The sequence below is a fragment of the Vipera berus genome (assembly GCF_964194415.1).
Source record: "Vipera berus genome assembly, chromosome: 1".
Taxonomy (NCBI): domain Eukaryota; kingdom Metazoa; phylum Chordata; class Lepidosauria; order Squamata; family Viperidae; genus Vipera; species Vipera berus.
The window spans coordinates 334,599,653-334,613,334 of record NC_138202.1 but is presented as its reverse complement, the minus strand read 5'-3'; the positions used below and the strand labels follow the sequence as shown (position 1 = coordinate 334,613,334).

At 43.6% G+C, this 13,682-nt stretch overlaps 1 protein-coding gene across 1 annotated transcript in view; it reads right to left on the bottom strand.

Annotated features, from left to right (window-relative positions):
• The window catches only part of LOC308678366 (uncharacterized protein), a 38,154-nt gene that overhangs the window by 12,107 nt on the left and 12,365 nt on the right, over positions 1-13,682 (bottom strand). Inside the window, exons 3-4 of the mRNA XM_081345508.1 lie at positions 13,209-13,275; positions 8,609-8,672 (exon numbers count right to left, since the gene is read on the bottom strand). Of these exons, the coding sequence (XP_081201634.1) occupies positions 8,609-8,672; positions 13,209-13,275 (131 nt within the window). The remainder of the gene's footprint in view (positions 1-8,608; positions 8,673-13,208; positions 13,276-13,682) is intronic.

The window sequence follows — 13,682 nt, the reverse complement described above, 5'->3', positions numbered from 1 at the left end:
AACTGCAGCTCTCAGGATCAGTTCTGCCATTAGTCAAGACAGAGTCAGGAAAAGAGACAGCTAATGGTGGCACTAGGGATTGAAGTGGTGGCCTCTCCTTTAGCATACTGCTGAAATACCAAATGGGAACTTAAGGTGGGGGGGGGGAGGAGACGGCCATGAGGTCAAGGCCTAAAGGTGTTAAGAAGAATGCTTGACAGATAATCACATTTAAGTACACATCCAGATCATCCCTGTGCCTGGTATAAGGAAGCATGAAAAAATTACTTTATTAATTTAAATATCCCACCCATCTCACAGCAGCTCTGGGAAGCTTACAATGTAATCAGAAGTTTAAAAAAGTGCTAAAAACCCATTAAAATGAAAATAAGAAGATTAAAAGTTAACAAGTATGATGGGCAGCTTGGGGTTGCCCGTCATCTTGGTTCTTGGTTGAATTTACTCTTACAGATCAGCCACTCCCAATGCAGCAGAGCACTGTCAGGGCCACAGGCCAAACAGCAGAGCCAAGTTTTTAGGCTCTTCCAGAAGGCCAGGAGTATAGAGACAGACCTCACCTCTGATGGGAGAATATTCCAGAGGATGGGGGGCACAGCAGAAAAGGCTCTTCTCCTGGACCCTGCCAGCTGAAATTCTGTGGCTGATGGGATCTGAAGTAGGCTCTTTCTGCTGGAATGAGTGGGGCAGGTTAGTCCCATTAGGGTAATGCGGATCTTCAGATACCCTGGACCCATGCCACAAAAGGTTTCAAAGATGATGAGCAATACAGTAGTCCTTGACTTATGACCACAATTGAACCCAACATTTCTGTTGTTAAACAAGACTGTTGTTAAGTTGGCTTCCCCATTGACTTTGCTTATCAGAAGGTCGCAAAAGGTGATCACGTGGTCCCAGGACACTGCAACTGTCATAAATACATGCCAGCTGCCAAGGGTCCAAGTTGTGATTGCGTGACGGTGGGGATGCTGTAACAGTCACAAAGTAAAAAATAGTCAAAAGCCACTTTTTTCAGTGCCACTATAACTTCGAACGGTCGCTAAACAAATGGTTGTAAGTTGAGGACTACCTGTACCTTGAATGAGCAAACTGGTAACAGTGAAGGTCAAGTAACAGCAGTGTCACATATGCCACTCAAGGGGCTTCCAGAACTGTCCGTGCTGCTGCGTTCTGTACCAGATGTAGCTTCCAAATGCTCTTCAGGGGTAGCCCCACAAAGAGCATGTTGCAGAAATCCAACTGGGAGATGACCAGGGTAGGAGTGACTGTGCACAAAGCCTCACAATCCAGGAAAGGATGTAACTGATTCTCTCCTAGCCACAACTGTCACCTGCTCTTCAATAACAGATTAAAAGAACCTGTTGGTTGCTTTTAGTTTTTGCAATTGTTTTTATTGACTTATCATTGCTTTTACTGTTTTTCATTGCATTTTGTTTTGTAATCTTCTATGTTTTTCCACTATACTGAAAAAGAATGCTATACAATATTGTTTGCAGATAGGACAAAAGCAAAAGTAGGAGCGTTGCATAAAAGCATTTCTAAATTGGGAGTTATTTATTCTAATTGAAAAACCTGTACAATCAAAGCAGACGACTGTTCAAGTTAGCAGTGTAATTTATATAGCTGTATTTATTCAGTGGGTACTACAGAATTTATTCCCAAAGATGCAAAGGACTGTAGCCTCAGTCAATGCTATAAAAATATCATTGTAAAACCTGAGCTGTAAAGTTAAGCATTTCATATAGCAACGAGGATACAACAAAGTTTATCTAAAATCTGTTTAAAATCAGATCTGTTTACTTATATAGGTCAGCTATCTTGTGGCTCTGGTTTAGCCATCTTTCTTTCTTTCTTTTGAATTAATTTTAATTGTTTGTTTTTTCCTTGCAAGCTTTAACAGGAGATGCCTTGATTTTTAGATCATACCAACTGACTAGCCTGGAGATGTGAGTGTGCTTCAAATGTGTTTGTTTTTAATTTTCATTAAAAATATGAACACACAAACACGCATGCATGCACCTTGTTTATGTAGGAGTTTTGCTCCAAGCAACAATGGGGAAGGAAAGCTCCTAAAGATCATACTTTCTCATTTTACAAAACTTGGCAAGCATATAAACCGAACACCCAGTTCAGATCTGGAAGGGAAGGATATCTATCTCTGCGGAGCATTGCCTTCAAGGCATAAGGCTATTCACGGATGAAAAGCTATTGTTTCAGCAGGAAAGTGAATTTCCCCTTTCACTGCTGGCCTGCACTGCTGGCCAAAGGCAAGGAGGGAAAACAATTCTTTCTCACGCTCCTGTGGAAAGTGAAATGTCATACAAGTCCAACACAACCAACACTTATTTTATAACCCAATAAAAGGAATCTCTTTGGGGAAGGATCACCAAAACCCTCTGGGTCACCAATTATTCTTGGTGAACCTTTCGCAAAGCTTTTCTCCACAGATCTCTTAAATTGCTCTCTACTCATCCTTGAGCCAAAAGAACTAAACCAGCATAAAAGCTGCTCTCTCCACTGCCCATGTTTATCTTCCTCTGCAGTTCTGACTTACTGCCAGATAACAGTGTCTTGGGTGTGCCAGAGCATGTTGAGTGCAGCTGCTGGTTAAAATGTGGTTTTACTTCCCTCCCCTTTTCTTAATATTATTAGCCAGAAGGAACCATCACAACACTTCTGTGATTAGTGGATGGTTTGGCAAATGGCTAGATCCCTCAGTTTTGCTAGCTATCATACTCTGATACAGCTACAGACACTGGATAGTTGACATATGAGCATCGAGGCTGTTTGTAAAGCAAGAATGACTTTGATTTTTAATAGACAGTTTCTCCAGCCTATCAGGTGCTAGGTGGACTTGTTTTAACATGGATTCAGTGGATTTTCAAAAGACCGCTAAACCAACACCTCTTCCTCACTAGTTGGCCTCCTTTACCACACAAATCAAGTGCTAGGCTTGCAGATAATTGGAATTATTAATAATAATAATAATAATATATTATTATTATTATTATTATTATTAATAATAATAATAATAAGAAGAAGAAGAAGAAGAAGAAGAAGTTGGAAGGGACCTTGGAGGTCATCTAGTCCAACCCCCTGCTTAAGTAGGAAACCCTATACCATTTCGGACAAATGGCTGTCCAGTCTCTTCTTAAAAACTTCCAGTGTTGGAGCATTCACCACTTCTGGAGGCAGGTTGTTCCACTGGTTAATTGTTCTAACTGTCAGGAAGTTTCTCCTTAGTTCTAGGTTGCTTCTCTCCTTGACTAGTTTCTATCCGTTGCTTCTTGTCCTGCTTTCAGGTGCTTTGGAGAATAGCTTGACTCCCTCTTCTTTGTGGCAGCCCCTGAGATATTGGAACACTGCTATCATGTCCCCCCTCGTCCTTCTCTTCATTAAACTAGACATACCCAATTCCAGCAGCCATTCCTTATATGTTTTAGTCTCCAGTCCCCTAATCATCTTTGTTGCTCTTCTCTGTACTCTTTCTAGAGTCTCAACATCTTTTTTACATCGTGGTGACCAAAACTGGATGCAGTATTCCAAGTGTGACCTTACCAAGGCATTGTAAAATGGTATTAATACTTCACGTGATCTTGATTCTATCCCTCTGTTAATGCAGCCTAGCACTGTGTTGGCTTTTTTGGCAGCTGCAGCACACTGCTGGCTCATATTGAAGTGATTGTCGGACTCTGAGATCCCTCTCACAGTTACTACTATTGAGCAAGGTACCACCTATACTATACCTGTGCATTTGATTTTTCCTGCCTAAATGTAGAACCTTACTTTTTTCACAATTGAATTTCATTTTGTTAGATAGTGCCCAGTGTTCGAGTCTGTCCAGATCCTCCTGTATCTTAAGCCTGTCTTCTGGAGTGTTGGCTATTCCTGCCAGCTTGGTGTCGTCTGCAAATTTGATGAGTTCCCCATTTATTCCTTCGTCCAAATTGTTGATGAAGATGTTGAAGAGCACTGGGCCCAGAACAGAGCCCTGGGGCACCCCACTACATACTTCCCTCCATGTAGATGCGGTTCCATTGAGGACCACACACTGAGTACGGCCGGTCAGCCAGCTACGAATCCATCTGGTGATGATGCTATCTAACCCACATTTTTCTATCTTATCAAGTAGTAGGTTGTGATCTACTTTATCAAATGCCTTACTGAAGTCCAAGTAAATTATATCTACAGCATTCCTCTGGTCCACTAATTTTGTCACTTGGTCAAAGAATGCAATAAGATTTATCTGGCATGATCTGTTTTTGAGAAACCCATGTTGGCTTTTAGTGATGACTTTGTTTGCATCAAGGTGTTCGCTGATTTGTTGTTTGATTATCTTTTCCAGAATCTTCCCAGGTATTGAGGTCAGGCTGATAGGTCTGTAGTTTCCAGGATCTATTTTTTCCCTTTTTTGAAGATGGGAACTACATCAGCTCTCTTCCAGGCCTCTGGTAGTTCCCCAGAGCTCCAGGATCTTTGAAAAATATAGTGCAGTGGTTCTGAGATCACGTCTGCCAGTTCCTTGAGAACCTTGGGGTGTAATCCATCTGGTCCTGGTGATTTGAACTCGTCTAGGCTGGACAGGTGCTCACCATTTTCTTGCCTATCTTAACTTGCGTTTCTATTCTGTTTTTTATGGCACTGGTTTTGGTAGGTTGGACTGTTTTTTCCCTTTGTGTAAAGACAGATGCAAAAAACGAGTTAAATAGTTCTGCTTTCTCCCTGTTGCTTGTCACCTTCTTGCCACTTTCCCCCACTAATGGACCAATCATTTCCTTCACTTTTTTCTTGTTTTTTACATGTTGAAAGCAGCTTTTTTTTGTTATTTTTGACTTTGGTCGCAAGCCTTAGTTCATTTTGAGCCTTAGCTTCCCTCACTTCATCTTTGCAGGCACGGGCTATTTGCTGATATTCTGCCTTAGTTATGTGCCCCTCTTTCCACTTCTTATACTTGTCCTTTATTGCATGATAAAACTGGAGAGATGCTTCTCCTTGTAATAGCCCACAGATCAGCTGTTTTGTTCCCAAAGGAAGCCACCCAAAAGCCTGTATGTGCGTAAAAATGCTATCTGATAAAGCAGTCTTTACAATGCAGCTCTTCCACATCACATGTTAGCGGTCCAGTGGTTCTGAGAAGTAGGAAGCACCTGGTAGCTCTACCCTGTTCTATCTCCCTCCAGAAGAAAAAGGATCTAAAGGACAGCAATCTGGGCTCCAGGGGAGGAAGTACACGAAATACCAGCTTAAATGACAAATAGGTGGCGGGTCATCTGCCTTCTATGGGCCATCCCTAGAAGAAGAACATGAACACAAACCATGACACATCGCCCTCATCTTTAAACTACCACTGGTTGCTGCTGACCTAAGAGAAAAACAATATGTTAGTTCCAGTACAGCTTACTACAAAGAGGCTACCTCAAGCTTTAGCTAAGGCATCATGGCAGAATAAAGATGTTGCCAGAAGATGTTTGTATGATGGTAAGAAACAAAGAGAGAAAGGCCCTTAGGGAGATTAAATGGAGGAGTCTGAAATTCTGCCAAAGCAGTGGGCAGTTCCTAATACAGAGATAATTCAGCCTCTTAATCTTCAGTGTTTTAGTTTTCAACTCCTTAGCCTTTACATGGCCAACTCCAGAGCAGCACGTACTTATCCTGATCTTGCTTCATATTACTATATAGAACAATTGCATCCCAATGGCTTTGGGAATGGGTGGGGCAGGGGGGGGAGGGAATAGAGCAAAAAGGTTCTGAGAAGACGCCATTCAGATTTAAATTCTAGCAGATCTCCCTCCAAAATCCAGCCACACAGTATAGCAGGATTCAAGAGGTGTGAGCCAACTCAATAAAAATCATAGTTAGAAACCAAAGTGATAAGTAACCTTCTATTCATGTGGCCAAAAGACTGCCCCTTGTTAAAAAGAGGTCTACTCTCCTCCTGCCCACTCTGTAACCTCCACTTCCAGGGGTCATGGGGAAGTAGTCCTAATTACAACAACACAGCAAACCCAACACAAACTCCAATCCATCCTTCTGTTTATACTTTACAAACATTATAAAGACATTACACATGATTAGCGATGATAGAAAGGACAACTGCTTGCTAAACAACAGCAAGATATAATCAATCTTGATCCTCTGTCAAGGCTCAGGCACATTCCACTTGTCAGCTGTCTTGCAGTTGCAAATAAAGGGTTTGCCTATTTCTGAGTCCTGGGAAGCCAAAGCCACCTCAGTAGCAGAAATATCACGCTAAACAGGAGAAATGTCTCTCATAGGGCATGCTTATGGGATACATGGGAACTGTACAGATAGGCTGTCCAACCAATTAGGAGAAGATTCATGTGAACCCCCATTATAGGAGATTTTCACCAAAGTTCAGATGGCCCAGTTTTTTCAGAAAACTCCTCCTCCTCTTCTGGCTATTCTGAAGAATAACACATTGTCTACTAAAATTAATTTTGATCTGCACAACTACTTTAGTGTCCATTCTTTGCTTTGCCATGGACCAAAACATTCTATAAAGGACTCCTAGCTTCTTTTGTAGTCAAAGAAAAGTATGCCTTTAACTCAGTAAGAAGCATAGTGCAGATGGTCCTCATTTAATGACTACTCATTCAGCAACCATTCAAACTTGCAGCTGTGTTGAATGAGAGGCAGTTACAAAAGTTCTGACTGCTGCAGCACCCCACAATCACATTATTGTGATGCAAGCACTCTGCAGCCAGCTCAGATTTCTGACTGTTGCCCTTCCAGTCACACGATCATAATTTGTGACTTTCCATGTAACAGCCCCCCACCTCCGTTCCCTGCTCAGTGTTGGTAACTGGGAAATGCCAAAACAGCTGTCGCTAAGCAATGTAGTCTTGTAATATTATGCTTTACCTCGCTTAGTGACAGGGTTCCCAGTCCGAATTGCCATCGTAACCCAAGCATTACCTGAATGCAACAACTTCATAGAGATTTCTAAAATCACTACCAAAATCCCTTCCACCAAAATAAGGGTAAGGTTTATGTACAGCTAGATAGCAAACTGGAAGATGGGTTGCCTCCAGAAAGGAAGGCAACCCATCTTTTCTTGCTCTAGTCCAGGGGTGTCAAACTGCCAGCCCGCGGGCCAGATGCATCATAGCAAAACTGTGCCCACCCCATTGCTAGCAATGGGGAAAAAGTCGTGATACGTTGCGACATGTCATGTGACGTCATTGCAAAATATTCCCACCTGCAGCTTAATCCTATGCATGCTTAAAGGTAAAGGTAAAGGTTCCCCCACACCTGCGTGCTAGTCGGTTCTGACTCTAGGGGCCGGTGCTCATCTCCGTTTCAAAGCCGAAGAGCCAGCGCTTGTCCGAGGACGTCTCCTTGGTCATGTGGCCGGCATGACTAGACGCCAAAGGCGTACGGAACGCTGTTACCTTCCCACCGTAGTGGTCCCTATTTTTCTACTTGCATTTTTACGTGCTTTCAAAACTGCTAGGTTGGCAGAAGCTGGGACGAGTAACAGGCGCTCACTCTGTTATGCGGCACTCGGGATTTGACCCGCCAAACTGCCGACCTTCTGATCGACAAGCTCAGTGTCCTAACCCACTGAGCCACCGCGTCCCTTACTATGCATGCTTATGCAGAGGTAAATCTATTAGGTATATGTGTTTTTGTTGCAATCTTTGATTTGTTATTGTAATCCACACTTCTTCAAGACAAGCCCACACTCAGTTTAGTTCCTGCCTTTTTCATTCAAATAACAACTTCATGGATTCAGGCTGAAAAGGAGTAACTGTTTCAAAACACACAGGAATTTTAATTTAATATTCTTTAGTTTAGTCCAGAGGTAGGCAACCTTGGCTCTTTTATGACTTGTGGACTTCATCTCCCAGAATTCCTGAGCCAGTCTAGAGAAGCAAGCTGCTCATTTTTTAAAATTTTTTTAATTTTAATTCCATTTATATCCCGCCCTTCTCCGAAGACTCAGGGCGGCTTACAAGCTTAGCAGTAGCCTTCATTCTATGTATATGCCTGCTTATTAGGGCTTTCACACACACCCCAAGCGGCATTATTACAAAGTCAGCTTAATTGCCCCCAACAATCTGGGTCTAGTCCAGTCTAGTCCAGAGGTAGGCAACCTTGGCTCTTTTATGACACGTGGACTTCATCTCCCAGAATTCCTGAGCCAGTCTAGAGAAGCAAGCTGCTCATTTTTATCAGACATAAATCTTGGAAATTTGCAACATTGTGCTTTCCTTATATGAGTGAATGACATCTACTTATATAAGGGGAAAAGTTCACTCAGGGCAACTTCAAGTTGCTCTCCATTTTCCAGTGACCAATTCCAACGAAGGTCACGTTCCTTTCATTGTATTTTGAGGAAGGTTCAATATAGAGAAAAATAAAACTCCTGAGAAAATCCAGGTAATTGGAATACTTATTTACCTGTGGGGAAAAAGAAACATGACAGAAAAAAATGTGGATACCTCTGATGTTTGAATCATAACAATAATTTGGGAGGAAAATTGCAAGTCAATGAGATTCCTTGTGCAATGTGTATTGCAAAAGAGTACTTATTTACACACACAGCCTATTTTAAGTATCCAAAGAACTTCATGTCCAACCACCTTACCTGTGCGTAAACATTGATCTGCAAGAGACTTTCTTTCTGCAGGCAACCCATCTTCCAGTTTTGTCTGCATAAGAAACCAAACAAACAAATGAGTCAAGGTATAGATTCTCAGATTCTCCTACCAAATAAGAGGACATTGCCAAGCAACGGCCTGACTAAACGAAGGGCTTAACAAGGCCATATATGCAAAACATTTATTTTTTAAAGGAAATAAATAAATCCAAATAGCTTTGTTGAGTGGGACTGTAGTTCTGCAAGAAACAGTCAAAACAGACTTCTTGTGATTGCTTTTGGACTGCTGCATGAGTAAAAAACTCTACGTTAGACATGTCAAACACAAGGACCGCGGGCCAGGGCTGGCCCACTATGTGATTCCATGTTGCCGCCGGTCTTGCTATCCCACATCAGTTACCAGAATGCACTCTGTTATGTATTAGGTAAAGAGTGCTATGCTGTACTCCTCTGCCTGGCGTCCTTCCTGCGATCCAGAACCCACTACACAATACACTCAGCCTTAGATCCCTGGGGCAGCCCCATCCCACCCCCTGGGCATGCGTGCAAGCAGAGTCCGGCGTCCCTGCTGGCTGACTTGCCCCACAGGGTGACTTCACCCAGGATGCCGGCTGTTTCTTCTGTGCACACCCGGGGGGCAAGACAGAGGTGGTGGGGCAGCTCCTTGCTGGTTCCAGGGCTGCCCCGTGGATCTAAGGCTGAGCACATTCCGGCTCTGATGGATGCAACCAGGTTGTAGATCAGCGCCACCACCACCCCTCCCACCAGCACCTCCAGCCTCGCAGCCACGAGGCTTTCCTTTCACCAGGACAGCCTCCGCCCACCCATGTGGGATAGCAAGACCTGTGGCAACATGGCAGCGCTGGCGAGCTCTCCTCCTCCCATCACCCTTTCCTGAGCGTGGAGGAAGGAAAGAGATGAGAAGGCAAAGGAACGAATGGAGGAAGGAAGGAACGGAGGGAGGAAGGAACAGAGGGAGGAAGGGAAAAGAGGGAGGGAGGAATAGAGGGAGGAAGGGAGGAAGGGAGGGTGGGAGGGAGGGAGGAAGGGATGAATAAAGGAATGGAGGGTGGGGGAGGAACAGAGGAAGGGAGGAACAGTGGGAAGAAGGGAGGGAGGAATGGAGGGAGGGAAAAAAGGGAGGGAGGAACAGAGGGAGGAAGGAATGTAGGAACGGAGGGTGGAAGGAAGGGAGGATGGGAGGGAGGGAGGGAGGGAGGGAGGGAGGGAAAAAAGGAAGGAAGGAAGGAAGGAAGGAAGGAAGGAAGGAAGGAAGGAAGGAAGGAAGGAAGGAAGGAAGGAGAGGCAACTTGGTTGGAGATGCCCCAGTTCACACAGTTCTGCTTCAATCTTGGATCCATTGAGACTTGGGCTCCAAGGAGAAAGCAATTTTGTGTTCTCTTTTGTCACAGACAGGACTTTATTGGCAATCCAAGTTAACATTGGTATTCTTGAATTGTGAACTCTTAGGAAAGTATCCCTTCCTTGTGTGTTGCAAACAGCCATTTCCAGGGGGGAAAACAGGACAAAGCAGAGTAGGGGAAAATATTTTCCTTTGCTATATGTCCAGTCTGAATTAGACCATGGCAGGGTCCCTTCAGAAGAGCTCTTTTAAGGATTATGTATTAATAGAAAAGCAACTAAGCTACCTCTGTTCCTAAATGCTAAAGCTGTTGCACATAAAAAAAACAGAGGAGTTCAGATCAACTATCACAGCCACAATTTTGAGAGTTATGTTGTACTGTTGTCTATGGACGCCCCCACTAAAGGCAAGCATGGGAAAAACTGAGCCTGGTTTGTTCTCAGTCTTTTAAGTGGCCACAGACTACTAGGAAAAGTGGCATTTGATCACAAGGCAAGGAGGCATCGAGAAATGTTTCCCCTTTTGCATTTGAGCATCCAAGAAGGGACAGGAAAGCAGAAAGGGAAAGAGGAAAGACAAACAAAAAGAAGGAAAGAGGGGAAGGAAGAAGAAGGAAAGGGGAAGGAAGAAGAAAAAAGGAAAAAGAAGGGGGGAAAGGAAGGAAGGAAGATAGATTATAATGAGAGGGAGGAAGGGTCTGAGGGAACTCCTGCCTTAGCACTTGGCCCCGAGCAGCCCTGCTGCCGTTTTGCCATCCCCTTGTCCCCTCCTCCTGACCTCTCCTGGTGGTCTCCCAACCTATTGCTGAGGATGCTTTGGTTACAAAGCTGGGGCTTCTCGTATGGAGAGGGAGTGGGACTCCCTCTGACCCACACATTTTGCCCTCCCGCAACACCATGAGCAACTTGGCCAAGGAGAGCAAGCACAGCAGCAGCCTCCAGGAGGAGGTAAGCACAGCTAGGCGCCCCCTTGGGGAAGTGGGGCTAGGCTAGGCTGGGCTGCGGGGTCCCCGAACTTGAGGGCTGGGTGCTTGACCTCTGCTGCCCAAAGCTCTGGGCAGCCCGTGCCATTGTCTGCCCCCCCCCGCATGGCCTGAGAGGGACAGTGAGCCTCCTCCAGTGGACCATGTCCCAGTGCTCAGCCTGGTCCCACTCTCCTTTGCCGGAGACCCTTGGATTTCCCTCAGGCCCGCCCAGACACCCCTGATCCAAGCGATATCAAGCTGGCCACGCCCACCCCATAGGCCACGCCCACCCCAGCCATGCCCACCCAGTAGGTCACACCCATCCCAGTCACGCCCATGCTAGCCACACCCAACCGCGCCCCTGAGGGCAACTGCTGATGCGGCCCTGACTAAAATTGAGTTTGACACCCCTGGTCTACGTTCTAATCACAGTCCGTCCTTTTTTGACAACAGCAGCAAGGGAACTTGGACACAAACTCCTTTGCTGTTAGCAGTTGCAAGAACGTAAAAGGAGATAAAAATGATAATATTTAGACATTTAGACCTTGAGGAAGTGCTAAGCAGTTGGTCAATTGCCGGTCAACAGAACACCATCCTAGAACAATTATTCAGTACAAACTAGAACAGAATTCTACTAATTTGGAAGCATTTTCGAGCCAAGGATAGATCAGTTTAGAATTCTTCTGGGCAACATCTATCAGGACAAACCAAATTAAACCCAACAATTCCCATTTATGCTACATTGCTACACATCCATTCTTTTATCACTATTCTGCCTATATTGATGTAGAGATGGCAGTGTAAGTATCATAAGAATGAAATTGGGGAAAAGAGAGCTGATTGCCCTTATAAAATTGAACTGAATACATTGCTGTTTTATTCCAGAGTCACATGCTAATAAGCCAGTTGGCCAGTTTCACATATCCTATGATGTCTTTTAAAAAGTTGGAGGCTTTCTTCCTGTACTCTGATGTAGCAGGTTGGTCATATTGTTGAGTTTCTATTGCCATCTAGAGGCTACAAATAGTTCCAACTTGCCTTTCTGAGGAGTAGAGCAACTTTTAGAAGAGTCTACATTGGTGATTACACTTGGCCAATCAGAGGGGCAGCCTGGAAACTGAGCACAGCCATATTACCTTAGAGAACTCGCTAGTCTTAGCAACCACTTAGAGCACCTTTGAGACTTTCTTTGCTCATGTATTTCACTGGATATACTGAAACATGTAGAGAAGTAAGTATTTCTCTTCATTTGAACATGTTACAAAAGTAGGACTGCACAGATTGCAGGCTCATAGTAAAGAATAACAGGCAATGCTCTCCATGAAGCCTGAATTTACCATTACGAATACAGAACGCAGAATAATAAGAGTTGGAAGGGACCTTGAAGTCCAGCCCCCTGCTCAACCAGGAGACCCTATATCCAGGTGACTCAGGAATTCTGGGAGTTGAAGTCCACGAGTCATAAAAGAGCCAAGGTTGCCTACCCCTGCCCTATACCTTTTCAGACAAGTGGCTGTCTAGTCTCTTCATAAAAGCCTCCAGTAATGTAGCACCCACAACTTCTGAAGGCAAGAAGTATCAAGACTACTACTTTGATCAAAGGAACAACTGAACAGTTTCACTGTATAGGTCCCTATTCTACAAAGGCAAGGTCAGCTTTCAAAATTAATGAAGAATCTGCATGTACAATATAACACTGAAATATCTACAGGTATGCGACTGGTGCTTTTCTTGAGAGATCTGGAAATAAAATCTCCATCAGGAGACCTTCTCCAGATGTTCTTATCTTCTGGGTTTACAAAAATGGTCTCTAGAAAAAGAGCCTTTTTATTCTTTTTATGATATTTCTTTTCCCACAGATATTTGCTAGCTATATATATGAACTAGTTCATCCAACTCTTGTTACTGAGGTTTTATTCTGCAAATAAGTTTTGCTATGGTTTTATTCTGAGGGATTTTTTTTTCATTCCACTTATAGATAGATAGATAAGAAATGCATTGAGAAATGTATTCTGTAACTTTGAGGCTGCAACCAGCAAGATCCTGTTTCTTTGTCTACAACTGATATAACTTCATTGCAACACACAGGAAAACAGCTCCCCATCTGTAAAATAAATTGAAGAAGCAAAGGCTCTGATCAAAAAGCAAGAACAATTGCCATCATTTCATAAGTGTAAATACTCCAGGTCACCTCACACTGGTTAGAAGTGATTGGTTGACTTGTTCAATCAGCTTTTAATACCAGTCTCAGAAACACTCACCAGATCGATTAGTTCAGACATATTTAAGTCCTTCTTCCTGGTTCTGATCGACAAGCGATGCTTTTTCCTGAATTAGAAACACAAAAGTTTGATTATGAAGGGACTGTATTCATAACAGAGAAAATATACTTCAAACTTTAGCATAAGAAGCTAAGTCAGAGCACTGGTCCACTTTGTTTCTAGAGGAAACAGTGAATCTTTGATTTACTTACTTAAATTTAAATTTACAATTTGAGGTAGGATTTGCTACACACGGTGTCCCCTCTTTTGCTGGGTTTTTGTCTTACTCAGAATAACTAGCAATTAAATTAAGGGGCTACTTACTGTACAAGTCAGTTACGTGATGGCCACAAAAAGAGTTCTGGAAAGTGTGCTAACAATGCTTAGCAAAAGCAAGTGGCAATTCACTGAAGTGTCTTCAGTGTACTGTATACACATGAATGTTCAGGTGACTCCTGAGGTGGTCATGTTAAG